At 61.4% G+C, this 27733-nt stretch overlaps 2 protein-coding genes across 3 annotated transcripts in view; both read left to right on the forward strand.

The window, feature by feature from the left end:
- Positions 1-2228, forward strand: part of ATP2A3 (ATPase sarcoplasmic/endoplasmic reticulum Ca2+ transporting 3) — a 32958-nt gene extending 30730 nt beyond the window's left edge. Inside the window, exon 21 of one of the 2 annotated variants that reach the window (XM_045586672.1) lies at positions 2092-2228. In XM_045586672.1, the coding sequence (XP_045442628.1) occupies positions 2092-2111 (20 nt within the window). In that variant the 3' untranslated portion in view covers positions 2112-2228. The remainder of the gene's footprint in view (positions 1-2091) is intronic. The other variant, XM_045586673.1, reaches the window with a different exon arrangement.
- Positions 2229-10517: 8289 nt separating this feature from the next.
- On the forward strand, positions 10518-25972 carry P2RX1 (purinergic receptor P2X 1). The gene is made up of 12 exons (XM_036452379.2): positions 10518-10877; positions 19943-20090; positions 20417-20488; positions 20914-20983; positions 21237-21333; positions 21645-21725; positions 22018-22159; positions 22989-23116; positions 23532-23622; positions 24036-24101; positions 24617-24718; positions 24847-25972. Exons 1-12 carry the CDS (start codon positions 10741-10743, stop codon positions 24910-24912), a joined length of 1200 nt encoding a protein of 399 aa, XP_036308272.1. The 5' UTR covers positions 10518-10740; the 3' UTR covers positions 24913-25972.
- Positions 25973-27733: the final 1761 nt, after the last annotated feature.

Below are 27733 nucleotides of genomic sequence, written 5' to 3' on the forward strand. Positions count from 1 at the left end.
GGAAGCCGGGGTTAGACCCCGCGATGGCAGTGGCCAGGCCTGGCTGGCAGCTGGGTCCCTGGGGCCACCCCGGCAGGAATGTGCCCCGGCCCCAGGGGAGGGATCCGGGAGGGCTAGAAATAGAGCTGTGCTGTCACGGCCGATCCCCCATCTCCCACGCCGCCCGCCCCCCTGGGTGGTGCTGCACATACTTCGTTTTATTAGAAAGGCTGAGACACGCTGTCCTCCTCTCCGGAGACGCTGGCCCCCCGCAGATCTGGGCAGAGGGGGGCCCGGCCTGTGGGGGGTGGGGGAGCCCGCGGGTGCTCAGACAATGGGGGAGGGGCAGCCGTGTCTGGGGTGGGAGGAGCCGTACGAGGCATTCTGCGCCTGGGGTAGGTCTTTCTGGCCCACCCTCCATGGGCACTCCTGGGGGGGGGGGGTGCAGATAGGGGAACGGGACTGTGGCCTAAAACCCGGTCCACGGGAGCCCATGGCTCCCCGGCTCTGGCCGCAGCACAGGGCGGTCTCACCAGGAGACCCTCGGGCCACCTGGACCACGGACTCCCCCGCGAAGCCTCACGTCCTGGGCCTGTGGCCGGCCCGGGCCGCTCCTCTGTCTTCCTCAAGAGCCTTCCCCGCTCGGCCACCGCGGCCCAGGGGCTCGGCACGCTTTCTTGACAAAACTCAAAGGTGAGAACACGCCTCGGCCGACAGGGACAGACAGCCGGGGTCCTGGGCACTGCCCGGCGCGGGCTGCTGGAGGAAGGACGCTGGGCCCAGGCCCAGGGAGCGGGGCCCTGGCCGAGGGGACGGGTTGGGAAGGACGGAGAGGGGGGAGGGCGGGAGGAGCAGGTCGGCGTCCCTCGTGGGGCTGGAGCTTGGAGAGCAGGGGAGAGAGGTGAGGCCAGAGGTGAGACACGGCCTCCAGTGCCGAGGGGAGGGCCCTGGACATTATCCTCTGGGCCCTGGGAGCCACGAGGGGGGCAGCACGGAAGGATGGGGCGAGCATGGAGGATGGGCGGACAGATGGTGAAACCAAAGGCAGGAGGGGTCGGTCAGGGGACAAGGCCAGGCCCAGCCCAGGACGAGCTAGTCCCAGGCCACAGCCCCATGTCCACCGTTAACCTGAGATGCTGGCCCCGGTCCCCGAGAGGCTTGGCTTTAAAAGGTGGTGCCTGCTGTCGCTGGAAGCCCAGACTGCTCTCCTTGGGCGGCTGCAGTCCCTGGGGCCTCCTCAAGCCGACGGGGCGGGGGTGAGAGAGGGGACCCTGTTACGTTCCCAAGCCAGGCTGGTGGCCTTTTAGGGAAATTTTGCTGAGGCCCGATGCTCATGGCTTCCCGTGGTTTGTGGGGTGTGTCCTGGGGAGAACTGTGGACCCTGGGTCAGCACCAGGGGTTGTGGGGGCGGGGGGGGGGGGTCTTGCGCCACCCACTGGCTCTCCCAGGTGTGGCTGAGCAGCTGTCAGGCAGAGGCCGCGGGTGGGGCTGAGGGGAGGGGACTCCTGAGAAGCCGAGTGGGTCTCACCTGGGAGGTCCCAGCAGCCTGGCCTTTGCTCTGAGGGCTGTGGGGAACCCCAAGGGGCTGATGGGGTGAATCTGAGGTGTGACGCCAGGGGTGGGGGGTTGGGGGGGTGGGGGTGAGGTAAGATGGCGGCTGAGGGCAGGCTGAGAGGCCTTGTACCTGGGGCAGCTAAGAGAGAGAGAGAGAGAGAGAGAGAGTGAGAGAGGGGAGCAGGTGAGATGAGGGTGGGGAAATCAGCAGGTCTGGGTTTATGAGCTAGGGAGGGTCAAGGCCGCCATGGTGTCATGATGCTGGACTGTGGTTCTTAAAATTAAAAACAAGAAGCGAAAAAAATAATAATTAAAAAAAATTAAAAACAAGAAGCGATGCACTGGGGTGGGCTGGGAGCTGATGGGACACGTGGCGTGCAGGCGCCAGGGCGTCCGGGGGAGCGTGGGCTGCAGCTCAGGAGACGCAGGGGCTGGGGCTGCTGAGCGGGGTGGTGGGGAATCGGAGGGTGGTGGGGGTGGTGGCGGAAAGGCAGAAAGAACCAGCTGGATGTATGCTCTCACCGCGCAGCCTAACACGCGCTCCGGCTTGTCTTCCAGAAGAGAAGGGCCGGCAGTGAGCCCGGGGCAGAGTGGAGAACTCCAGCGCGGACCTCAGACTGACGGCGCCCAAGCATTCGCCCGCTCCCGCCTGCACCACGCCGGCCACCACGCTCATGAGCCCCACCGACCGAGGCTGCGACGGCCAGGTCCCCTCTCCGTCTGCCCCTGAAGCTCTGGCCCAGAGTGCCCAGAAGCCAGAGCTGGTGGCCAATCCTGAGACGCAGAGCCCCGCACCCCAAACCCAGGAGCACCCCCTTGCTTGGCGGCTGGGCTTTCCGTGGTGCCAGGCTCTCCAGGCGGAGAGAGGACTCCTCCAGGCCCCGCCCTTGCTGTGACCTCTCCCTCAGTGCCTGGCCTGGGAGCTGGTCAGCTGGAGGGGGAGGGGGGACATCTGGGCCCAGCTGTGCACAGGCCACCCCCACACACACTCGGCTCCGCTTCCACCAAGTCGGCTCCTGAGAGCGCGGGCCTCTCTCTCTGTTTATGGCGCCGGGAGCTGAGGGGTCAGAGAGAGACAGGAGCGGGGGAAGGAGACCCGGCCAGGACCTCTCCTGGGAGACAGCCGGCCTGCCCGCCTCTGCTCGGCTCCCTCCTGGACTCGGTTCTCTGTCCTCAGCAGACGACGCGGGTCCTCTCGCCGCTGGGCCCGGGTCCGCCCTCTGTGTGCCTGGCAGCGGAGACCTCGGGAGGCCCTCCCACCCAGGCCCACGCCGCCGGCCCCTCTCGTGGTCCGCTCGGCTGGGTGATCCTGAGTCCCTGGGCTCTTGGCCCCCAAACCCACACGACGTGGCTCCGAATGGCTCTGAGCAAGGCCCTTCTCTCCCTCTGAGATCGGGCGAGGGAGAGCCTCTTATGGACAGAGTGTTCCTGTAACCCGGCTTGTGCCCCTCTGGCAAGAATTAGTTGTAGAAGAAAGCCCTGAGTAAATGACTGTGTCCTCTCCCCACGCCTGTACAAAGTGATTATTTATATGCAATCGAGACTCACATTCCTGTCCTGCCCGCTCACCGCCCCCCCCCCCCCACAACCCCAATCCAGCCCCTTGCCGGCCTTGATGACTAGTGGGCTCCAGGTTCTGTGGCCCCTTCCCCACCCCTTCCCTCGCTCCCAGGTTCTGGCGGGGCTGAGAGAGGCAGAGCTGGGTGGGCCCGCCTGGTGCTGGGAGGGCCGGGGGGGGGGGGGGTGGTGGTGGTGGTGGTGGTGGTGGTGGTGGTGGTGGTGAGGGAGATCTTAGCGGGAGGAGGGAGGGGGCAGGACTTTGCCTGCCTGCTGACGTGCAGTTTGGTGAAATAAAGGTTGAGTGCCTGGGACACAGGAGGACGTCGGTGTCTGTGTTCCCGGAAAGTGGTCCCACCATCTGCCCTCATCTACCCAAGGTCCCCCTCCTGTCACCCACCCCCACCCCCAGGAAGCCTCAGCGAAGGTCAGAGGCGCCCCTGTCACCAGCAGGGATCCTTGTCTTCCTCGGAAACCAGGCCCGGGAGAGGCTGGCTTCCCACGGCCTGCTCTTCCCTGGGGCTGCACCTGCCCAGTGTGTCCAAAGCCCTTCGCACAAACGACCGTTCCCAGGTCACCAGGGGGAGCCTGAGGCTGGGAGGCGCTCACAGCTTGCCTGGGGCAGGGCTGGGCCTGGAGCCTGACTATCGGGGACACAGAGGGCTCCAGGCTTGGCTGCTCTGTCGGCCTGTGACTCCCTGGGTTTTCTCTCACTCGGTTTCCTTGCCCTCCTCCTCCTCCTCCTCCTCCTCGAGTCCCGGATGCCATCGGCTTCTTGCCCTTCTGAGCCAGCTCAGCCCAGGGGCCTCCTCAGCCCAGAGTCTGGAGGCTCAGCTCCCGAGGCGGGAGGCCCACTCCTGACTCCGCGGGGCCTGCAAACAGCCTGCCCCCCATCCCCCGGGACCCCCTGCCAGGAGGACTCACTAGGGAAGGTTCCATTCCTTTTCAGCTGCCCTGGGAAGGGGACCCAGGTGCAGACGGACCACAGGATGTGCTGGGCTCAGTGCCCACTGAGAATGGGGAGCCCCTTGCTCCGAGAGGAGGAATCCCATGACTGACAGCGGCCAGCCAGCCAGGCGCAGGCCCTTCTGAGCACGGGGTCCCAGAGGCCACACGCCCACCAGGCCAGCTGTGCCCGCAGAAGACAGGCCGGCCCTCGGGGGTGCCCAGGGTTTTGTTGGGGGGGGGGGGCAGGCAGAAAGGCCCTCCAGACCTCTCCTACCACAACACCTCTCCATCCTCCTCGTCCAGCTCCACGCGACGGGCCAGGCAGGGTCAGGGCGCCCCTTACGGCCGGGGAGCCCGAGGCCCCCTGAGATCCTGGCGCTGGCCGGCCGCTCGGAGGGCACAGGCGGGCGTGGAGGTGAGAGGAGCCCTGGGGGCTTTGGGAGGCGGTGGGCCCCCTCGGGTGCTCCCAGCAGCCGCCGGGGCTCAGGGCCAGGCCGCCTGGGTCTGGCCTTGTCCAGCCCCAGCCCAGAGCCCGACGGGCCGGGACGGAGCAGCCAAGGTAAACAGAGGCTGCCCACCTCACCGCCGCGCCAGGGGCAGGAGGGAATTCCGGGGCAGGCCCGGCACGCTCCCGCAGGCTCAGAGGTGCAGCTGCCAAATCGCTCGCGGCCTCCCCCCACCCCTCAGCCGCCAGGACCTGGTGCTCCCCATGTCCCCACGCTGCTCCCTCACCGGTGGGAGGGACCCCAGGTGGCGCTGCACTGGGAGCAATGAAAGCACAAAAACAGAAAATGATGGCCGAAACTGGTTTGGCTCAGTGGAAAGAGCGTTGGCCTGCGGACTGAAAGGTCCCGGGTTCGATTCCGGTCAAGGACATGTACCTTGGTTGCGGGCACATCCCAGTAGGGGGTGTGCAAGAGGCAGCTGATCTATGATTCTCATCGATGTTTCTAACTCTCTATCCCTCTCTCTTCCTCTCTGTAAAAAAATCAATTATATATATATATATATATATATATATATATATATATATTTAAAAACAAAACAAAACAAAAAAAAACAGAAAATGAAGACCTATGCCCAGACTAGATCCAAATCCAGGTGACCTAGCAGCTTTCTTCACGGCAGCCCCAATCTGGAAACAGCCCAGATGTCTGTCCGCAGGGGAAGGACAGACGGACAGCCGCGTGTCCATGCCACGGAACGGGCGGCAATAAAAAGGAGCATGCCCATATATGCAGCGGTACGGAGGGCGCCGAAAACCCTGATGCTGAGTAAGAGAAGCCAGGCACCGGGAGAGCGGATCCTGTGCGAGTCCACCCCCTTGAGGGTCCAGAACAGCCTGCAGGAGCACGCAGACCCCGGGGGCTGGGGCTGGAGAGGGGCTGGCGGGGCAGAGGGAGCATCCAGGAGACGAGTAGGAGGGTCACATGCATTTGTCAAAACTCATGCCTTGTGCCAAAACCGGTTTGGCTCAGTGGATAGAGTTCAGCTTGGGGACTGAAGGGTCCCGGGTTCGATTCTGGTCACGGACATGTACCTTGGTTGCGGGCACATCCCCAGTGGGGGGTGTGCAAGAGGCAGCTGATCGATGACTCTCATCGATGTTTCTAACTCTCTATCTCTCTCCCTTCCTCTCTGTAAAAAAATCAATATTTTTAAAAAACACACACAAAAAAAACTCATGCCTTGTGTCTGAAATGCGCACTTTTAAGCTGCATGGGAAGTATCCCTTCAGACAGTTTGGTTTGGAAGAAAGAACAAGAGGAAGAGGGGGAGGTGGGGGAGGCCTGTGGGTGCCAGGGAGCTGGCATCCTCAGTCAACGGGAGGCCGCCAACCTCCCGAGGGAGCACAGTGTGTGAGGGGCAGTGAGGAACCCACACCCTGGGGCAGGAAGAGGCTGGGACCAAGAGGAGGAGCATTCCAGGGCTGGGTGGGGGGCGATGCCTCAGCCACTCAGGAGGAGAGGCTCCTGCCAGCCCTGGTCATGGTGGGGGCATAAAGGAAGCCAGAGAGGCAGTACAAGGTCTGAGCAACGGGGAGAAGTCAACCTTGGGGACCCCCGCTGCAGCCACACCTCCCAGGTGCCCACTCCCCCACCGCCCCCCGCAGTCTCTGTTAGGCTGGCTCGGGGTCCTGCTCCAGGCTGAGGGGTGCGGCACTGGGTGGTAACAGATGAAATAAAGAGGGCCGGAGACCGGGATGCCAGGACACAGGCTTTATTGAAGAGAAGAGGACCACTGCCGGCTGCTTCCACAGAGAGGGGCGGAGGAGAGCGAGGGCCGGGATACAAGCACCTTTAAGGACAGGGGACGGGGCTTAGGGCACTCAGCACATGCTGATTGGTGATTAGGGACCTAGGGACTTAGTAATGGGGGGGGGGCGGAGCTTAGGGTATTTGGCAGGTGCTGATTGGTGGTTCAGGGCTCAGGAATGTCTGGCTGCAGGTGCAGTTTACGTCTGTCCATCAATTGGAGGAAGGGAGGATCTATCAGGTGGCTCCCTGGGACAGGAGGGGAGGCCCAGGTGGTGGTGGGGGGCGGGGGTCGTTGCACTGAACTCTGCGGGCAGAGGTGTGGCCCCCGCAGCGATGGAGCTCTCCGAGGCTAAGGAGACCCGGTGGAGCCGGTGCTGACCCCCGAGGGCCCGGGCCGGCCTCCAGGAGGGCACACGGCCCGTCCACGCTCCCGGGGCCGCTAAATTTAGCCAGGCAGGGGAGGCTGTCCTGCGGCCGAGCGCTTGGCAGCACAGCCTTGTCTCCCTACAAGGCCTGGCCGGTGCCCAAGCTGGACACCCAGCCTTTGGGCTTATAAGGCTGGTCTGGAGACACCCAAGTGCCAGAGTCTTGGGGTGGGCTCCGGGCCAAGCTCTCAGACTTTGGGGAGCTTCCTTCGTGGCGACCAGCGGACACGGGAGCTACTTGCTGCGTGTTCGTGGGCCAGGCACTCGGCTTGCAGAGCCCCGGTTTCCTGGTCTGTGAAACGAGGGTCGTCGTGCCTGTCTCCCAGGGCTGGTTTTACAACACCTACTGGTGGTGAAGGAACCGTGTCCCCATAAACTCTACCCCCTGCCCAGGCTGCTCTTCCCCACGGCCAGAATAAGCACAGGTGTCTGACCTGGGGAGGCTGGGGCTGGGGCCAGAGGCAAGAAAGCACAGGCCTCAGACCGAAACATGCATCGTAGAACCAGTGAAGATAGCCGAAACCGGTGTGGCTCAGTGGATAGAGCATCGGCCTGTGGACTGAAGGGTCCCAGGTTCGATTCCTGTCAAGGGCATGTACCTTGGTTGTGGCCACATCCCCAGTAGGGGATGTGCAGGGGGCAGCTGATGGATGTTACTCTCTCATCAATGTTTCTAACTCTCTCTCCTTCTCCCTTCCTCTCTGTAAAAAATCAATAAAATATATTTTTTAAAAAAAAAGAACCAGTAAAGATAGACATTGATCTCATCAGTGACTCTTGAGACTTATTAGCAAGAAAATTAGTTTGTCCCTAGCTGGTTAGCTCAGTGGTTATAGCATCAGCCCGCAGACTGAAGGGTCTCGGGTTCCATTCCAGGTACCTAAGTTGTGGCTCAATCCCTGGTCTGGATCAGGATGGGTGTGGGAGGTAACCAATCGATGTGTCTCTCTCACATTAATGTACCTCTCCCTTCCACTCTCTCTAAAAATCAAGGAAAACATATCCTTGGGTGAGGATTAACAACAATAACAAACATTTTAAAAATATATTTAAAAAAAAAATTAAAAAGAAAACTAATGTGGGGAGAGAAAAGTTATTGCTTTTCTTTCTTTTTCCTCTGGGCGTGATAATATCCCGGATGAGACAGTCCTCCTTCCCAGTCTGTTGTGGGTTGTTTGTTGTTGTTGTTTTTTTGTTAATCCTCACCTGAGAATATTTTCATTGATTTAAAGAGAGTGGAGGGGAGATGGAGAGACAGAGGGTGACACATATCAATTGTTTGCCTCCCACACAACATCTCAACCAGGACTGGGATCGAGCCTGCAGCCAGGGTACGTGCCCTTGAACAGAATCGAACCCAGGACCCTTCAGTCCGCATGCCGATACTTTATCCACTGAGCCAAACCGGCTAGGGCCTTGCCAGTCTGTTTTCTGAGTGTCAGGGTCAGAACTGAGGCCATAACAGCAGCATGTGTGTGTGCCTCAAGCAAATATGTCTGAGTGGCTATGGGGCCCCCCTGGAGCCTGGGCCCACCCCCCCTTAAAGGCCTGGGCACAGGCCCCTCCACACTCCGCAGTGCTGTTAAATTTAGCCAGGCAGGGAGGCCGTCAGCCCATTTGTCCATCTGCCCATCAGCAAGCCTGGATCCTTGGAGGAGAAGGAGAAGGGGAAGAAGGAGGGGAGGGAGGAGGGGGGCAGAGGAGGAAGGGGGGAGGGAGGAGGAGGTGGTAGAGAAGAAGGAGGAGAAGGTGATAGAGGAGAAGGAGCAGGAGGTGGAGGTAATGGAGGAAGAGGAGGAGGAGGAGGAGGAGGAGGAGGAGGAGGAGGAGGAGGAGGGGGAGGCGGCGGCCAAGGTAATGGTATGAAAGGGACAGGCACAGATTGGAGGATGACTGCCTGACTTCCCTCCCTCTCCCCCTCCCCTTTGCCCCTTCCTCCCTTATTTAGCACCCGCCGCCCTCCAGAGCGTGGTGTGCCAGTGGGGACGTGAGTGGAGTGGGACACAGATGGCTCAGACACAGTGTCAGCTTCCTCCCCACTCCCCATTGCAAGCAGTTCGTGTCCTGAGCCTGCTCCTCCCAGTGCCATAGGGTCAGCTGGGAAGGCGACGGGCCCTTTTGTCCGGGGTCATGACCGGACCAAGGGGATGCGACCGCCACAGCTCTGACTCCCAGCATCTCTGGATTTTTTTCTTAGAAAAAAAAAACCCAGGATGTGGCTCTCGCTGGCCCTCTTGGAGATGGCGTCCGGCAGACTGTCGAGCTTGAGATGGGCAGGAACTCGGTGTGGGGTGAGGCGGAGCTAGTGGACAGGGTGACTGGCCCGGGGTGCGGGATGGGGCCCCTTGTTGCCCAGAAAGTAGCTCTGCTCAGACAGGCAGCTGGGGTTCCCAGCCCGGGCCTGGCTCCTCGCCCAGAGCAATTTCCCAGCTCCAGGCCTGCCAGGAAGAAGACTCCTATCAGCCTTCAGGCCGAGGCAGCTCAGACGTGGAGGACACAGCGGCTCCCAGGACACCCAGCCTCGCCTCCCAGCTTCCATGGAGGGAGCCCGGGGACCTGCGGGGCAGGCAGCGGGGATTGCAGGCTGGCCTGGAGGCTTTCTTGCTTCCAGCCGGGTCCTTCAGCACAGCCCGGGGTGAGCCTGGGCAACTCCCGTGTCCTCTCTGAGCTCCTTGCTCTTTGTTTCTTGTTCTTAAAATGTATGTTTATTAGCGTTAGAGACAGAGGAAGACCCGTTTGTGGTTTCACTTATTTATGCGTTCATGGGCCTGGCGGGGAATTGAACCAGCAGCACTTGGGGGCCCAGGGTGATGCCCAGCCAGCCGAGGCACCCCGGCCAGGGCAGCTCCACGTTCTTCATCTGCAACAGGAGGTGGGGATGAGGGAGGCCTCCGGTTCTAAGGACTCAGAGCTAACGGGGATCCCCCACCCTAACCCAGTCCTGGGGGCCCCTGCCTGCGGGGCCTGCACTGGGGTGAAGGGCGGAAGCTGAAGAGGGGCTGCACCCCAAGCTGCACAGTGGCCTCAGGCTCTCTGAACTCAGTGTCATCAGGACACATCCCCCCCGGGAAATCCCGTCATGGTCCCCATTTCTCAGATAAGGAAGCGGGCTCAGAGAGGGGCTCAGAGAGGACGGGCAAGCCCCCCAAGCCCCCCAGGCAGCACGTGGCAGAGCCAGGGATGGTAACCGAGCCCGTTTGATGCCAGGCTTTCTGGCTGGGTCTCGGGGCGCCCATGGCGGTGTGCACCAGATGTGGCCCTCGCCTGGCCTGGCCTGGCCCCTGCCCCTGCCCCCCTCTGCTCATCCGGGAGGTGGAGGTGTGGCTGGGGCAGGACCGACAGTGGAAGGGGCCAGGGGTGGAGATGCCAGCCTGACGCTGAGGGTGCCAGGGCCGGGCCAGGCTTGGATGCAGGGACGGGTGGATGGATAGCCGAGGACAGGGGTCGGGGGTCCTGCTGGGGGCACAGGAAGTGTCAGGCTGCTGGACCGGAAGGGCCCCCTTCCTCGTCTGCGGTCCTGCCTGCAGGCCCCGGGGCTGAAGGTGGGGAGGATGTTTGGCTCTGGGGCTGGGTCCCCGGTGTGGGGAGGGCTCGGCCTGCAGCCACTCCGCCCAGCCCGCCTCGCGGGGGGCTGACGGCTTATCTGCGCCTTGTGATGGGTGGCCGTGGTTTCCTGCCAACAGCTTCTGTTTCCGGAGGCCCCGCGGGGCCGGCGGGCCGGGGCGGAGCCAGCGGGGCAGCGCCGGGCCTGGTGACCCTGCCAGCTCCGCCCCCGTCCATCTTTGGGAATTTATTTGTCCACAGGCTCGGCTGTCCCTCAGACCATTGCCTGCCAGGGACCCAAAGCTGCTCTGGTCACCCAAGGGTCCTCCCTCCCAGCCCAAGCGCCTGCCGCTGACCTCTGACTCCTGACCTCCGGCCCCACCTGCCCGGCCTGCCCCTGGACACCGCGGGAGCCGTGGTGGTTGCGCACCCAGGGAGCCGGGGCTGCGCGGGGCCCGGCCCCCGCCCCGGCCGCCATGGCGCGGCGGCTGCAGGACGAGCTGGCCGCCTTCTTCTTCGAGTATGACACGCCCCGCATGGTGCTGGTGCGCAACAAGAAGGTGGGCATCATCTTCCGCCTCATCCAGCTCGTGGTGCTGGTCTACGTGGTCGGGTGAGTCCGGGCCCCTCCCTGCCGCCCTCTGTGCCAGGCCTGTGCCCTCTGGGCTCCGGGAGGCCCCCCCTGGGAACCCCCGGGAGCCCCTTGTCCTTTCCACTAGTGGTCATCCTTCCCGACAAACCTGGGCCGGCGAGATAGAATGGGAGCCAGTGGGAGACACTGAGTGAGGTACAGAGTGGGGGACCCCCCCCCAGGCCCCCAGTGCTGGGTCACCTGGGCAACGAGGGCAAACCCGCTGGATTCTGTGGGACAGACTCGCTAGGACCGGTTCCCTGAAGCGAGGTGTGTGTGTGTGTGTGTGTGTGTGTGTGTGTGTGGCTTCGGGGGCCAGGTCCCTCTACCCCGGACCCCACAGCGGAGCCAGGCCATCCTGAGGCAGAGACACTCCCACCGGCCCTGCCTCAAGGAGAGGCCCTGGGGCATGTGAGAACGCCTGTGCCTGAATGGGGGCATGCCAGGCAAAGGTTGGAGGTCATTCTGGCCCAGGGATGGCAGCTCCTTTCTGGGCCTCTTGGGCCTGTCCATTGTCCCAGGAGTTCAAGGGCGGAAGCAGGGGCAGCCCCCCCTGCAGCCTGGGTGTTCCAGGGGCCGTGCATGGCCGTCTTCCCGAAATCAGTTTGGCTGCCCGGGAGCCAAGGCCGGCTGGCAGGGGCTTGCACACATGTGTGCTTGTGTGAACACATGTGTGTGTGTGTGTGTGTGTGGATGCATGTGTCATACCCAGAGCTCTGTGTGGGTACATGTGCCCTCATGTGTCAGTGTGTGCCCAATGGGTGTGTCTGCTGGGTGTGTCCCTGGGACCAGGCGCCCACCTGTGCATGCCCCGTGGCTGAGGTGGCTGGATGCCTAGTGCATGTGCCCCTGATGGGGGTGGGGGGTGGCCATCATGTCAGTCTTCAGAGGGCTCTGAGGGGAACACAGCCTCTGCTGGGGAGTCTGGGGGCGCCTGGCAGCCCCGGCTGACTTTGCTGTGTGTCCGGAGGGCCCTGCCCCTCTGGGCTCCGTGTCCCCATGTTTGCTGGGACCAAACCAGGACTGCTGACTGAGCCCAGGAAGCTTAAGAGGCCCGTTCCCCCAGGGCCTCTGGCATCCAGCAGCCTTCCCTCTGCCCCACCCGGACCCCAAGGCCTGAGAGCCGTCAGGTGCAGCCAGGGCTGGCGAAGGACCCCTTCCGGCTCCTCGCTCCTGTTCCCACCAGTTTGGCATCTGCAGTGTCGTCTGAGCTTGTGGGGGAAATCAGAGAGGAGCAGTGGGGGTTCCTGTGAGAGCTGAGGCCTGCTGACCCCCGGGCCCAGCTTTGCCTCCCTGTTCCCACCTCCCAAGGGCCCCTTTCTAACGGGCCCTGATGGCGTGCTGCCCGGCACAAGCCGGGCCTGAGCATCCACCGCAGGGAAGAGAGCGGTGGCTTGCCCAGCCCTCACCCGGAGGCAGGGAGAATGCTGTCCGCTGTGGCCTGTGGCGCCCCCTGTCTGCCAGAACCCACTGGTGTGACTGTCAGAGGGAAAGGGACGGTCCTCCCACACCCCACACCCCATCCCTGATGCAGCGTACGCCTCAAGCCTCCCTCAGTCCTGAACACAGACCTCCAGTGATGGGGCCTCACCACCTCCCTCTCCCCTCCCCCCCTTTCCTGCTCCTAAGACAGGCGACTCCGTTTCCAAATAGGTGTGGCCTCGTCAGCAACAGTGAGGCTCAGAGACACTGAGTGACTTAGCCTGGACCTACCTCACGGCTAGAAAGGGCTGAACCAGGACATGAATCCAACTGTGTGATCCAAAGTCGGCCTTGATATCCTGGAAGGGAAACCCACTCAGGGACAGGGACTGACCACCGAGTCACAGAGCAGAGCAGGCAGGCAGGGTCCCCCCTGCATCCCTCAGGCCCACCCTCAAGTCCAGAGGTCCAGCCTTCCACCCTTCCACCAGCCCTGCTTGGGCTGGGGCTCCTGCTGTCTCTGGCGCCCTCGTCTGGCCAATGCCCACAGCTGCAGACTGAGGGCTCTGGATTTGGTTTTACGTACTCTCAGTCTTCAATTTCCCAACTGTCCCAGGGAGCTGGGGTGGGGAACACCCTTCTCAAGGCATGCACCGAGGTTCAACGGTTTCTCTCTCCTGAGAAAGGATGGACTTTCTTCAATCACACACACACACACACACACACACACACACACACCGCTCTCCAAGGCCCCTGTCTGTGTGTGTCTGGTCCTGAGGGTGTTGCAGGAGAAATGCCAGGCTCTGGACACCAGAGACAGCGACGCAGCCCGGGTGGGGGATGGGAGGCCACAGAGACAGAGCCAGACAGAGGGACCTTGGAGGACGACCACTCAGATGAAGAGAGAGGTTCTGAGCCTTAGAAACGGGGAGAGTTACTGAGAAACAGGCAGGGAGGCCGAGGTGCTGAGAAGCAGACCGGGAGCCGAGGTGCGGAACAGAGGCTGTGTTCTCTCTCCGGCACCCTGCTGGGGAAGCCCGGGGCAGGCGGAGGGAGCAGGTGGGCCTGAGGCCCCGAAAGGCTGTGCAAAGACTGGTTTGTGGGTTTTTTTGGTGTTTTTTTTTTTTGCTCAAATTTGGTTAATTGGTCGTAGCATTTCTCCTGGGCAGCAATGAGCGCTCCATAACTGGAGGTGTGCAGGCAGAGCGGCTGCCGTCCACGATCTCGCAGGCCCATAAAAGGGTGTGCTGAAACATGTCCCCGCCTGGGGTGTTCTGGTCAAGCGGGGAGAACGATCTTTCCGGGGCACACAGGACAGTCCGAGGGGACTTGTGAATGCTGCTTGGGGAGGGGAGCATGGAAAGCTTCCTGGAGGAGGTGACCCAGTGGTAGAACCAGCCTTGAACTTTTCCTCAGGCCCCCCCTGGGCCTCCTCTCACCTCAGCCCTCACCCCTTCCCTGTGCACCCACAGACAGCTCTTACGTCAAGCGCTCCTGAGACCCCCAAATGGATCCCGGAGCACACCGGCGAGGGGTGAGAGCAGATACCAACCCATACCGGGAGAAATGTGTCTGGAGACATTTCTTTTTTGTTGTTAGTCCTCCAAGGACATTTTTTTCTACTGGTTTTTTAGAGAGAGTGGAAGGGAAGGAGGGGAGAGAAAGAGAGAAAGGTGTGAAGAGGCAGCAGTGATGAGGTTGCCTCCCGTACACACCCTGGCCCAGGCTGGAGTCAGGCCTGCAACCCAGGTACATGCCCTTGACCAGGAATCAAACATGGAGCCTTCGGTCTGAGGGCCAACACTCTAACCACTGAGCAACCCAGCCAGGGCTGAAGACATTTCTGCAGCACCTTTTCCATGCCCGGTGCTGTGTCGGGCTTCCTGGGACGGAGGTGGGGGCAGGGCAGGCAGAGGGAGAACAAGGAGATGAACTGGGACTTACCGGTGAAAGGAACTAGCCAGAACTCCTTTGGTTCCTAGAGAGCGAAACGGATCCAGCTGTATGAGTGTAGCTGAGAAGTCGATGCGGGCTTCAGGCCTGCCGGGTCCTCCATGGAGGCCCCAGGGGGAGCAGGCTCTGCCTCTCCCATCCAGGAGGCGAGGCATTCAGGCTGGTCCCGTCTGGGCTCTCCAGGGAAGCTAGCCAGGACCCGCTCCTTCGGCCCCGGCTCTGCTCCCCTCCGCAGGCTTCAGCCTCAGCCGGCTCTGTCCTTCAGGCAGAACGGCCCCCAGCTGACATCCCAGCAGCTTAGCCTCCCCTGGGGCACATCTCCTTCCCCGAGTTCCAGCGCAAGTCCTGGGGCCTCCACTTCCTGGCCTCGGTTGGGTCATGACCCAACTCAGAAACAATTGCGGTGGCCAAGGGAGTGAATGCCCTGATTGGTGAGCCGGCTGTGTGCCCGCCGCATCCAAGCAGGGCTGCTGGGAAGTGTGACCAAAGGTCCTAGCGGCTCAGTAGCTAGAGTGTCAGCGGGAGGACTGAAGGGCCTGGGGTTTGATTCCCAGTCAAGGGCACCTACCTCAGCTGCAGGTTTGATCCCTGGCCCCAGTTGGGGTGTGATCAGGAAGCAGGAGGCAACCAATCGATGTTTCTCTCTCTCTCTCTCCCTCTCCTCTCCTCTCCCTTCCTCTCCTCTCCCTTGTCCTACCTCCCTTTCATTCTCTCTAAAAAATTAATGGGAAAAATATCCTCAGGTGAGGATTAAAAATAATAATAATAAAGAAAGGAGCTAAGGGAGAGGAAATGGAGGAATGAGTGGGGCCACTGGCTCAGGCCTCTGAACCCGGCTGAGCAGCGTGGGCTTTCTCCCGCCGGCAGCTTTCTCTGGACGGGGAAGGCCTGGGGTGGGCAGGTGCTGGGGCCCAGGTGGAGGCCAGAGGCAGGACAGCTGTGAAGAGGCAGCAGTGCTGAGAGGATGAGGCCAAGGCAGAGGCAGTGAGTGTGGACAACAGAGGTCATCACCCTGGCAGGCCCCACAGCGGGGTGGCCACACTCAGCCCCCTGCCCCTCGCTGCCGCAGGGGGCATGTGCCCAGCATGGCCAGAGTTTCCGCCTTCTTAGGAGCAGTGGGAAACTGGAACTTACAGGTGAAAGGAGCCTCTTTATTTTCGGAGGTTGGAAACTCATTCAAAAAATTAAAAACAAATTATCAGCATGACTTGCCTGTAGACTGCATGCTGATCAGCCTCTGAACCCCAGCTCGGGCCCCAGCTCTGAACTCAGCTCCTCCCCGGCTCAGAGTCTGCTCTGCCCCACGGCTCCTGTGAGGTCTGGTCAGCTGCTGCCTGTGGCTGAGCTACACCATGCCCTCCCAGCCCACAGCCAGAGCTGCCCCAGCTCCTCCCAGCTCCTCCCAGCTCCCACAACAAACCCCTCCGGCCCTCAGGGAAAAGCCAGGGGCGGCCAGGAGAGACCAGAGAATGGGCATGAAGGACAGGAAGGCGGGAGGATGATGCCTGGGTTTTGGGCCTGGGGACGGGGCACCAGAGGAGCAAGTTCTGTGGACGCATGAGGCATTCTCGTTGGTCCTTCTCGTTGAATTTTTACTTTGAGATATAATTCACATGCTATCACATTCACCATTTTTAAACCATACCGTTTGGTGGGTTTTAGCGTAGTCACCAATTTGTGCAGCCATCACCGCGATCCAATTCAGACATTTCCGCTATTCAACCTCCCCCCACCCCCGCCCCTGTGCCCCTCAGCAACCACTCCACTCCCCTCCCCTCCCATGCCCCTTGCCTACCCTGGACCTTCTCCAGAAGTACAGTCATACAATGCGCGGTCTTTTGTGCTGGCTCTGCCCCCTCGCGCTCCCTCTGGGAGGTCCGTCGGGTTGTAGGGTGAGTCGGTCCTCCCTTCCCGCTGCGGCTGGACGAGGTCCCACGGGCGGTGCCACGCGCCCGCGTTGTTTATCCACTCGTTGTGGGTCAAGGACATCTGGGTTGTTTCCCGCGAAGAATGTTGCTGTGAACATTCGTGTGCATGTTTTCGCTTGGCCATACGTTGTCAGGATACCTACAAATGGAAGGAACCGCTGGGTCAGGTGGAAATTCCATGTCGACCTTTACGAGGGAAAGCTGACTTTTCCAGAGGGTCGGCTTAGGTCGGAGGACGCTGTGCGGTGCCTGGGGTGGGGCCGGGGCAGAGGGGAGGGATGTGCGTCGCCCAGCAGGGAGTGCAGACTTTTGGGTTGTTTTGTTCACGTCTGTATTTTTAGCGCCTAGAGAAGTGCTTGGCACAGAGTAGGGCAGGGGTGGGGGTCCTCCCTCCTGCCGAGGGCCACGTGGACATTGACAGCGTCATTCGGGGGCCATGCAAATTTATCAGTGCAAACACTAGCCTGCTATAATGGGTCAGACATTAATTGGCTCGCCCCTAATGCCATGGCAGGGCCAGACAAAATGATTTACCGGCCTTACACGGCACGAGGGCCTGAGGTTCCGTGTCCGTCCCTTCCCCATACCCCCTCCCACCCCATAATAGGGGCTTCTGCTCCATAAGTAAATATTTGTCACAAATGAATGCGTGGCATTGCATTTCAGGGGAGAGTAAACAAGTGGAGGCGGGAACCCTGGGGCACGATGGGTCTGTGAGAGCTCGCAGGGGGTTCTGCCTGGGCTGGGGGTGGAGGCCAGGCCGATGGGGCAGGTGGACATTTAAAGAATGAGTGAGGGAAGAGCAGGGACCGTGAAGACGGGAGACTGGTTTGCTGTGTGCCTGTGCCTGCTAACTCATCGAACGGAACTCACGGGGATCCCCAAACAACCAAACAACCACCCCCTCAAGCGTGGCCGGGCCCTGCTTGTGTTTGCTGAATGAACCGTCTTGGTGGGAGGTGTCACCACCCCCGTTTTACGGAGGACGCCAGGGCTCAGCGAGGGTCCGTCTGCGGCCAGAAGCCACGCAGCGGCGAGTGGCAGAGCTGGTGCCGGAACCTCGGCCCCCAGGCCGTTCCCACGGGCGGCCTCTCCCATGAGCGGCCCCCGGAGGAGAGAGAGAGAGGGTGTTGCTGAGCTTGAGGTGGGTAGAACAGGAAAGAGGACTTCTGGGAGGGGAGGAGCTTCAAAAACTGCCCGAGTTTTGGGCATGAGGTGCCCATGGCTTCCCAGAGTGGAGACAGCAAGGCTGAGTGTGGGTTTGGGGGAGTAGGCCTGGCACCGAGGGCATTCTGCTCTCAGAACTGAGGTCACAGGTGCCAGGTTTTATCTTTCCCATTGACCCCCCAAGACTGACGGCCCCAGGGCATAAAACCAAGAGTGTCTGCACCAGCCCCAGCGTGCAGCCTCCTGTGCCTCTGCTTCCTCCCCCAGCCCCGCACTTCTGGCTCCTGGCCACACCTGACCCTCAGCGGAGGGGCAGAGTCCCGGGCTGCGGGCCCTGAGCCTGGGGCTCCCTCTGACGGGGGAGATGTTCCCCGGGCCTTCATTTTCTCATCTATGTTGTAAGGAGGTGGCGTGGGGCAAAGAGAGAAATGCTGCTGGACACTGGGGGTCCGGGTGCCCAGAGAGAGGCCAGAGGCCTCCGCTGCAGCTTGGGCACAAAGCCAGAGGCCATCCTGAAAGAAGCAGTCGGAGGAGGGCGGGGCCTAGGTGATGGAGGCAGTGAGACAGGTTCAGGACACAGAACTGGGAGGCTTTGTCATGTCCCTGTTGCCTCCTGGGACCTGCAGGGGGCAGCAGTGACCCTGCTTGGGCATGGGGTTGGGGAGGAGGGATTGGCTCCAGGGCCTGGCAGGGTGAGGGGCCTGCAGAGAGAGGAATGCACTATGGGAGGAGAGAGGAGGATGTTGGTGGGCTGCCTTCCTGCAGCCTGGATCAGGGAGCCAGCTCCTAGAGAACTAGCAGTGACCCTGGGACCAGGAGGCCTGGAGAATTCCGTTACCGGGCACGGGAGAGGGGCTTGGAGCTCTGCTTGGACAGGCAGACCGAGGGTAGAGTGATAGAGTGAGGGGTGAAGAAGGCTTAAATAGACCTGCCCATAGGTGCGCTCACAGATTTGTCCTGGGGATACGAAGCCACAAACTCTGATGGGCACCATGGACACCACACACACACACACACACACACACACACACACACACACACACACAGACACACAGACACACACACAGATACACAGACACACACAGACACACACACACACACAGACACACACACAGACACACACACACACAGACACACAGACACACACACACACACACACAGACACACACACAGACACACAGACACACACACAGACACACACACACAGACACACAGACACACACACAGAGACACACACACAGACACACACACACAGACAACCCCCCCCCTACAACCCCCCCTACACACACACACACACACACACACACACACACACACACGTGTACAGGAATCTGAGGAAGAGAACCACACTCCGGACACAAGTGTTTCCAGGACTGTTGGTTGTAAGATACAGAAGCCAAAACCAAACTGGCTTACATAAAGGAAGGGGATTTATTAGCTCATCTATAATAATAAAAGCGTAATATGCGGATGAAGCCAGGGCTGCGGGGGAAGCCCTGGTCCCGGGGGCCGGAGGGAAGCCGGTGCCGGCAGCCGGGGGAAGGAAGGCCTATGCTTGCACCCGGATTTTGTGCTTCGGGCCTCTCGTGCAACTGAAAAGTCCAGAAGTAGATGGCTCATGCTTTAGGTATGGCTGGGTCCAGGTGCTAAAACAACCTGGTAGGGGTCTGCCACCCCCCACCATCTCCTGGCCTGGCTTTCTCTACGTTGGCTTCATGCTCACGCTTGCTCTGTGAGGTAGCAGAGATAACTCACCACAGTTTGCTCTTGGAGCCACCTTGCTTAGCAGAGAGGATGTCTTTTCCCCAATAATTCTCAGAAAAAACCCTGGCCTCCCTGCTGGCACTCCCAGGGCACGTGCTCATCCTTAGACCCATCGCCGTTGCTAGGGTGACGGGACATGGATTGGCATGTGCCTACCCCTGGGGCTAAGAGGGAGGTGGGCCCCGCAGAACCTTCCGGATTGAAAGTGGAGAATGCATAGGAAGAGGGGTTTTCGGTGCTGGGAAGAGAAGGCAGGATTCCCCAGGAAAGCTGGGCGGCCTCCAGCCTGAGCCACTCCCAGGAGGTCCGTGACTGGGGCCGGAGGCTGCCAGGCGTTCCGTGTCACGCTCTGCTGTCTCTGGGGGAGGGCCTCAGGGAAGAAGGAGAACTCTCCTGAGGACTGGGGTTCAAGATGCTTGGCCTTCAGGCACCAGCAAATTCTGCTCTTGGAAAAGGACCTGACAGAGTCCTTCAGTGGGTCTCCGCCCGGGAATAAGTGTTTTCAGAATGAAAAGAATGGTGGAACTTAAAAAAAAAAAAATGCATCTTTTTAAAAATATAATTTTATTGATTTCAGAGAGGAAGGGGGAGGGAGAGAACCATCAATAATGAGAGAATCATTGATCAGCTGCCTCCCGCACAACTCACACTGGGGATTGAGCAACCCAAGATGTGCCCTCCTGGTTCATAGGTTGACGCTCAACCACTGGGCCACGCCGGCCATCTTGAGAGGCCAAGGGAAAGGCCTCGGCCTGTCCAGCTGGTGCCAGCTCATGCCGTCCTCGAGCGACCCCTTTGCCCCACTCTCCGCAGGTGGGTCTTTGTCTATGAGAAGGGCTACCAGACCTCGAGTGGCCTCATCAGCAGCGTGTCTGTGAAACTCAAGGGTATGGCCATGACGCAGCTCCCGGGCCTGGGCCCCCAGGTCTGGGACGTGGCTGACTACGTCTTCCCAGCCCAGGTGAGCTGGGTCGGTCCAGGGATGCACCTTCTGCCCAGAAGTCCTGGCTCAGAGCTGGGCTGGGCTCCCCCCCCGCCACCTCCCTCTTATCCCACCCCCACCCCCACCCCGTGGGACCATCAGATCCCACCTCGCTTGGGCTTCCATGTCCCTAAGGTGGATGCCGGGCACACGCAGCCTGCTCCACTCACCGCACGCTGATCGGGGGTGGGGGTGGGGGCAGTATGGAGGATTGTGCTGTGTGTGGTGTGGGCGCTGGGAGCTCTGGGCGGTGCTTGGTTCTTGGGGCCGTTCTCCCAGCTCAGAGCCCTGCCGCTCCCTTCCAGGGCGACAGCTCCTTCGTGGTCATGACCAATTTCATCGTGACCCCCCACCAGGCCCAAGGCCACTGTGCAGAGGTGAGGCGGCCGACCACCCCCCTCCTTCACCCCAAGGGGAAGGTCACCGGGAAGAGGAGGGGAAGCTGGGGGGGGGGGTCCCTGCGGGGGGGGGGGGGGCGCAGTGGGGGGGGGGGTCTCAGGCACAGGTTCACACAGAGGAACAGGCCACCTTTGACCCCGCCGGGGCTCCCCTCCCAGCTGCGTGCCCCGCAGGATGCTGAGCCTCTGTGCCGGCCCAACCCCAAGCCCCCTCCTCCCACCCCTGCCCGCTGGCATCAGCAGCTGGGCCTGAGCCCCGAGGGGGATGGAGGCCACCAGCCAGGGTCACCCCAAAGGTACCTTTGACGCCGCCCCACGCCCTCCCTAGGGCCCCGGGAGTGGGAGGGGCTCTTCTCAGGACCCCAGCCCAGGGGCCTGGAGCCAGTAGCTCTCCCCTCCCCCAGCATCCGGAAGTGGGCGTGTGCACGAGCGACAGTAACTGCACGTCAGGGAAGGCGGAAAGGAAGGCCCAGGGTAAGGAGCCTCCTCCCACCGCTCCTCAGCCCCTTCCAGCTCAGGGCTGCCCCCACCAGGCCGCCCTTTCCGCCCTCCCACGTCCCGCCATCCTGCCCTGGGCCTGCCCTGTCCCAGACCCCGCCGCACTTCTGTCCTCGGGCTTCTGCTTTGGGGAGCCTCATCCAGGGGGAGTCCTAGGGAGGGAGGCTGGGGGCGGGGGGGGAGTCTCCCCTGCCCCCAGCTGCACCCAGGACTTTCTCCCTCCCTCCAGGCATCCGCACAGGCAAGTGCGTGGCCTTCAATAACACCGTGAAGACGTGCGAGATCTTCGGCTGGTGCCCCGTGGAAGTGGATGACAGCATCCCACGGTAACGCCCGCTCCTTCCAGGGAGCTGGGAGCCCAGACAGAGGGGATCTGTACCCTCCAGAGGACCAGCCCCCCCCCCCCCCCCCTTCCAACCCTCCCCTCTCTCCGTCTGTGCAGCCCAGGCCAAAGACCCCCTTGGCCCCTGGTCAGAGGGCCTGAGAGTCCATCATTCCAGCACCCACCCCACCCCAAAGCCACTGGAGGGTGAACCCCCCCCCCCCCCCCACACACACACACACACCTTGCTAAGCTCTGCTGGGCGCACGGGGGTTCTGCTGGGGAGGGGTGGTGAGTAGGTGTGGTCTCCTTCAGCCCCGCCCTTCTCCGAGAGGCCGAGAACTTCACGCTCTTCATCAAGAACAGCATCAGCTTCCCGCGCTTCCAGGTCAACAGGTGCGTGGGAGAGCGAGCGGCGGGCAGGGGCCTCCAGGAGGCTGCGTCTGCCGGCCTCGGCCACCTGGCACCCCTGCCCCTGCCGCTTCCTCTCCGGGCCCCCGGGGTGGAAGGGGCCTTTCCTGGGCCCACTAGGGATCCGCGGGGCTTCGGGGAGCGGAGGGATCCGCGGGGCTTCGGGGAGCGGAGGGATCCGCCGGGCTTCGGGGAGCGGAGGGATCCGCAGGGCTTCGGAAGCGGTGGGCACCTCCCAGCTGGCACCGTGCTGCTGCCAACGCCCTCTGCCTCATAGGCGCAACCTGGTGGACGAGGTGAATGCCACCTACCTGAAGCACTGCCTCTACCACAAGACCTCCCACCCGCTGTGCCCCATCTTCCACCTCGGCTACGTGGCGCGCGAGTCGGGCCAGAGCTTCAGCACGCTGGCCGAGAAGGTACTGTGCCAGGCGAGCGGGGAGGGCTGGGCCCGGGATCGGCCAGCCAATCGAGGCTTCTCAGGCCCAGTTAACCCGCCCCCAGCTCCCTGTGTGGGATGAGGATGGTGGCTTATCCTTTAATGCCGGGAGGCAGGATCAGGCCTGTCTCCTCAGCGGGGCCTGGCGTGGGGTGGCACCAAGGAGGCGCCCAGAATGAACGGGCTTGGGCAGATGTGGACATTGGGGTGTCTGCTGAGGTCCCGCTGTTTTTAAATTAGCAGATTAAAGCAGCTTGAGCCGAAACTGGTTTGGCTCAGTGGATAGAGCATTGGCCTGCAGACTGAAAGGTCCCAGGTTCGATTCTGGTCAAGGGCATGTACCTTGGTTGCGAGCACGTCCCCAGTAGGGGGTGTGCAAGAGGCAGCTGATCGATGATTCTCTCTCATTGATGTTTCTAACTCTCTATCCCTCTCTTTTCCTCTCTGTAAAAAATCAATAAAATATATTTTTTAAAAAATGCAGCTCGAATCCCATGGCCCTTGGCCCTGGGAGACCCTGGGAATTCCAGAGGGCCAGCTCCCCACCGACCCCTGGTTCTGAGAAGCATGAGGAAGAGCCGGTCTCGTGGGAAACTGGGGGAACTGCTGTGCAAAGGCCCCAAAGTGGGGGAGACTCCGTGTGTTCTAGAAAAGCTGGAGGGTGGTGGGCGGGAGGCGGGGCCAGAGAGGGTGACAGGCCTCGCACGGAAGCCGTTTCTCAGCATCTCTTGCCAAGCCCTGGCACGTTCCCTCTTCAAGAGGCAGCGTCCCGCCCCGAACCCCCAGGGCTAAGCGCCGTGTCTCCGCAGGGCGGCGTCATCGGCATCACCATCGACTGGAACTGCGACCTGGACTGGCACGTGCGGCACTGCAAGCCAGTCTACCAGTTCCACGGGCTCTACGAAGAGAAGAACCTGTCTCAAGGCTTCAATTTCAGGTGCCGGCCCGCCCCCCTCCCCCCCGGGCACGTCCCTGGGGGTCCTCAGGGCGTTTCTGTTCCCAGAACCCTCAGGGCCAAGCAAGTGGGGGCCAGGAGCCCGGGGAGCTCCCGTCGTCCGGGGGGGGGGGCATGCAGGGAGCCGGCAGGGAGCAAGACCTCGGAGGCCTGAGCCCTGCCCTGCTCTTGGTCCCCAGGAGGCCCCCTGGGCAGGACCGGCTGGGGAAGTGGCTGCCCGAGGAGCCAGGGGGAGTGGGAGCACAGCATTCCTGGCACGAGGCCCGGGGTCCCCCTCTCTATAATGTGGGGGGACTATCCTCATGGGCCCCGAAGGCCCTGCATCCCTGATGCTCTGGGAGCTCCCCACCAAGGATGCTTCTCCATCATCCCCGCTGCACCCTCCCTTCTCCCCCAGGTTTGCCAGGTACTTCGTGGAGAACGGGACCAACCACCGGCACCTCTTCAAGGTGTTTGGGATTCGCTTCGACATCCTCGTGGACGGCAAGGTGAGTGGCGGGCAGAGTGAGGGACAGCCAGGACACGCTCCGGGCCCTGGGAGAGCCGGCTGGGCCTCTGTGGTTCCAGGCGACTGGAGGTGGTGGGCGGTCTTCGGCAGTTCTCCCAATAGCATATGGGTGGGTGCAGTTGATGGTGGCCTTCGGCTGTGACCACACCTCCCGCACTGTCTCCCTGAGTCCAGCTAGGCAGAGCCAAGGTCAACCCCAGGCCTCTGACCAGCCTCTGAGCCGCCATGTAGAGGCAGACCCTGGGCAGCAGGCAGTGGGCCAGCGGACAGTGGAAGGGACACCGCCTGACCCCAGGCCTGGCCTTAGGGCTTCTGAGAAAAGACCTTTCCACCTGGGCCCCTGCTGACTGCTAACCCTTCTCCCTCTCCCCCCAATCCCTGGCCCCCCACCAGGCTGGGAAGTTTGACATCATCCCCACAATGACTACCATCGGCTCTGGGATTGGCATCTTCGGGGTGGTAAGTGCTGGGGACACTGTGCTGGGGTCAGGTCCCCTCTTCCACATCTCAGTGGCAGCAACAAGTCGCTCACCCCATAACTTGACTGTAATTGTCCATCTTTACTGAGCCTGCCCCCCACCCCAGACACACAGTGTGTCTGAAGAAACTGAGGCCCACAGTGGGCAGGACCCAGGGGGGTGGGCAGTCTCGGCTCCCCGAGGGGCTTCAGGGCCTCACCCCCTCCAGGACCCAGTCTGGATAGGACAGGATTGGGTCAGGGCCTCACCCCCCTCCAGAACCCCCAGTCTGGATAGGACAGGATTGGTCAGGGCCTCACCCCCTCCAGGACCCAGTCTGGATAGGACAGGATTGGGTCAGGGCCTCACACCCCTCCAGAACCCCCGGTCTGGATAGGACAGGATTGGTCAGGGCCTCACCCTCTCCAGGACCCGGTCTGGATAGGGTAGGATTGGGTCAGGGCCTCATGGACAGTAGGGATTCCCACGCTCTAGCCACCACCTTCCTGCCCCCAGGCCACGGTTCTCTGTGACCTGCTGCTGCTCCACATCCTGCCCAAGAGGCACTACTACAAGCAGAAGAAGTTCAAGTACGCGGAGGACATGGGGCCAGAGGCGGTAAGAGGTGCCTCCCCTCCCCCCGAGTCAGGCCCTTCAGAGGCCTCGGCCCCTAAGTCTGCGGTGGGGAGGCAGCTGCTCCCCTGAGGCTGACTTTCACCCTCCTTTCCCCCCCAATGCTCACACAGCGGGAGCGGGACCCCGCGGCCACCAGCTCCACCCTGGGCCTGCAGGAGAACATGAGGACGTCCTGACCTCGGCCCCGCTCCTGACTGGATGCAGCCTGAGGCTTCAGGGGGGCCATGGTGGGGCCCCAGCCAGGGTAGAGGGGTCTCCCCTGCCCTCCCAGCCAGAAAGACACCCGTGTGCCGGCAGCTCAGGGTGGACCCGGGAGAGACCTGCGTAGCTCTGAGCTCTGGCTCCACCTCTGCACCCCGCCGAGCGCACCCCACCCAGCCCCAGCCTCTCTGGGCGCGGAGGGGGTGCGGGCGCTGGGTGGCCCTCGCACACTTCCCAGCTGGAGCTTCGTGCTTCCCTCTCTGGGTCCACATCCCCCTCTCTAGGCCTGTGCTCTCCCGTACGACACACACTAGCCACGGTGACTATTGAAATTTAAATTAATGAACATGGAATAAAATAAAGAGCAATTCCTCAGACCAGCCACATTATAACCATCAAGGAGACCCGGGCTGTGGCTGCCAAATGAGACAGTACAGACATTTCAGCACCACAGAGAGTTCTCTGGGACCGCCTGGTTCTCCCTGGGGAGCTTAGCCACCTGGCAGGCCCCTGGGCCATCCCAGAGCCCCCCTCACCAGTATCTCCAAGGCGAGCAAACTCCCCAGGCCGTTTTAAGGACCTTCGCTTAAAAGGTTCCTGATCAGGCATCAGACGTAGCCTGGGCCCGCAGCACCTGGCAGGTACCGGTAGCGAGCAGGTGTGTGGTGTGCTCACAAGCCCCCAGTGCGCCGTGCACACGCCTTCCTGTGCACACTCACCTGGATGCACACCCCCTTCTGCCCACACTCTGTATTGGAACAGCTTGGGCCTTGCAAACACAACCATCTGATCACACCCACATCCCCAGGCACAGACACCTGGTCCATACCGTGTCCCCTCCGCCCCACGCGGGTCAGGCCAGGACAGCCCTTCAGCCATGAACCCTTACTCAGCTACCTCTGGCCCGGAGGGAGCCTTGGCCAAACTCTGGGCTCCCTGCCCGTGGCCCAGCCCCAGCCCCCAAGGCCTGCCCGGCTCTGTCTGAACACGAGGTCTGGGGAAAGCGCGGGTGAGTACAATAAAAGGAATGAGGACGAACCTCTGCCTCTGTTCTTTCTTCTCGGCCCTCTCTGATCCCATCTGTGCCCTGTGGGTGGAGCTGGGTGACCTCGGAGGTCCTTCTGGGTCTGTCGGTGGGCAGTGGTGAGCCGATGCTTTGCCCTTAGACCAGCAGGGTCAGTGCTGGGGGCTAGCTCCCCCCTGAACATCAGAGCTCTCCCCAACCCCCCACAAGCCCCTCCCATGCACAGGAGGCCTGGCACTGGGACAAGCAGAGAACCAGGCTCAGGAGGGGCCTCATGAAAGCAGAGGTGAGGAGGGGGCTGGCTGCCCCAGGAGGGAGGGCTGCGGGAACCCCAAAGAGGGGAGGAAGGTCATGAGTGAAGGTCATGAGTGTGGAAGGATTCCCCAGGGCCCTGCTGTGGGCATGGCCACTAGTCTGAACTTGGAACCACGCAGGGTCTCTGGGGACCCCATCACCATGCTTTGTCTAGATCCGTGCCGTCCAACAGGCCAATACAGTGGTCACCAACCCATGTGGCCATTGAGGACTTAAAATGTGGCCAGTGCAACCAAGGAACGGAATGTTTTATTTTATCCACTTTTAATGAATTGAAATCACCACACATGGCTAGTGGCTACCACATTGGACAGGCTAGCCGATTGGCCTTCTGCTCTCTTCCCCAGCCAGGGACCATACGTCAGAGTTTGTAACACAGGAACTCGCTCTTCTTTCCTCTCTTCCTTCTCCAGCCCTCCCTGCTTCTGCACCCCCTGCCCCCTTCCCTCCCAGATGAGTAGAGGATTCCAACTTTGAACCCAACCCAATCCAGAGACCTCCCAGCAGAGGCCCCCTCTCCCCTCTCACTCCTGCACTTGCTCCCCTCTTGTGCCTCCTCCCTCCCATGGCCCATGTTCCCCTGCAGCTAGCTCTGCCTGCCCCTTCACTGCTACCTTTCCAGAAAGACCAGTTTCCCCTGTCCCACCCTCCGCGGTTGGCCTCCAGTCCCCGCCCCCACTTCTCGGAGATGCCCTTGCCAAGTTACCAGCAGCACCTTTGTTGCCAAATCCAAGTAGACACTTGGCTGTCTCCTGCTTGGCCTGTCTGCCTCTGATACTGTTGAGCAAGTCCTCCTTTATCGAAAGATTTCCTTCCAGCAGCTCCTAGGACTCACCCTCTCCTGACTTTCCAGTAAGCTTGGCGTGCAGGGTAAGTACAGGTTTCAACTGCAGCTCTGGCCTGGGTCACTGTGTGCCCTTGGGCAGGTTGCTTAACACTCTGAGCCTCCTCTTGTGTGTGTGTGTCAGGGACAATAATAGCCCTTACTCAGGTTGGGATAAGATAAGATGTGAACGTGCCTAGCACAGAGCCTGGCACACTAGTAATGCCCTATCTTCTCTTTCAATAGTGGAATCGCCTAGTTGTCCCCAGATATCTGTTCTCTCTACAGGGATACAGCACGGATCTGGAGATTATGTGGCTGCCTAGAATGAAAGCTGCATTTCCCAACCTCCTCTTGCAGCTGGGTCTGGTGTAACTAAGTTTCAGCTAATGAAATAAATATGAAAGTGTCAAGTGACACCTTCTGGGAACTTTTCTGAAAAGCAGCTGGTGCAAACCCTTTACCCTCTTCTTCCTCATCCTTGTCTTCATCCCACTGCCTGGAACATACGTGTGATGGCTGGAGCTCTAGCCACCATCCTGAGCCATGAAGACGAGTGTCATGCCCAGAGGCTGCTGGAGCAGTGAGTGGAAGGAGCCACGTCTGGAAGCCTGTGGAGCACATCGGACTTACC

This window comes from Pipistrellus kuhlii, unplaced genomic scaffold (assembly GCF_014108245.1).
Source record: "Pipistrellus kuhlii isolate mPipKuh1 unplaced genomic scaffold, mPipKuh1.p scaffold_m20_p_23, whole genome shotgun sequence".
In the NCBI taxonomy this organism is placed as follows: domain Eukaryota; kingdom Metazoa; phylum Chordata; class Mammalia; order Chiroptera; family Vespertilionidae; genus Pipistrellus; species Pipistrellus kuhlii.

Bases quoted from the DNA above. Each gene is read 5' to 3' on its own strand.
- P2RX1 (XM_036452379.2), top strand. From the start codon at position 10,741: ATGGCGCGGCGGCTGCAGGACGAGCTGGCCGCCTTCTTCTTCGAGTAT. The intron at 10,878-19,942 runs GTGAGTCCGGGC...CACTCTCCGCAG, and splicing joins GTGCTGGTCTACGTGGTCGG to GTGGGTCTTTGTCTATGAGA. The intron at 21,334-21,644 runs GTAACGCCCGCT...GGTCTCCTTCAG, and splicing joins GTGGATGACAGCATCCCACG to CCCCGCCCTTCTCCGAGAGG.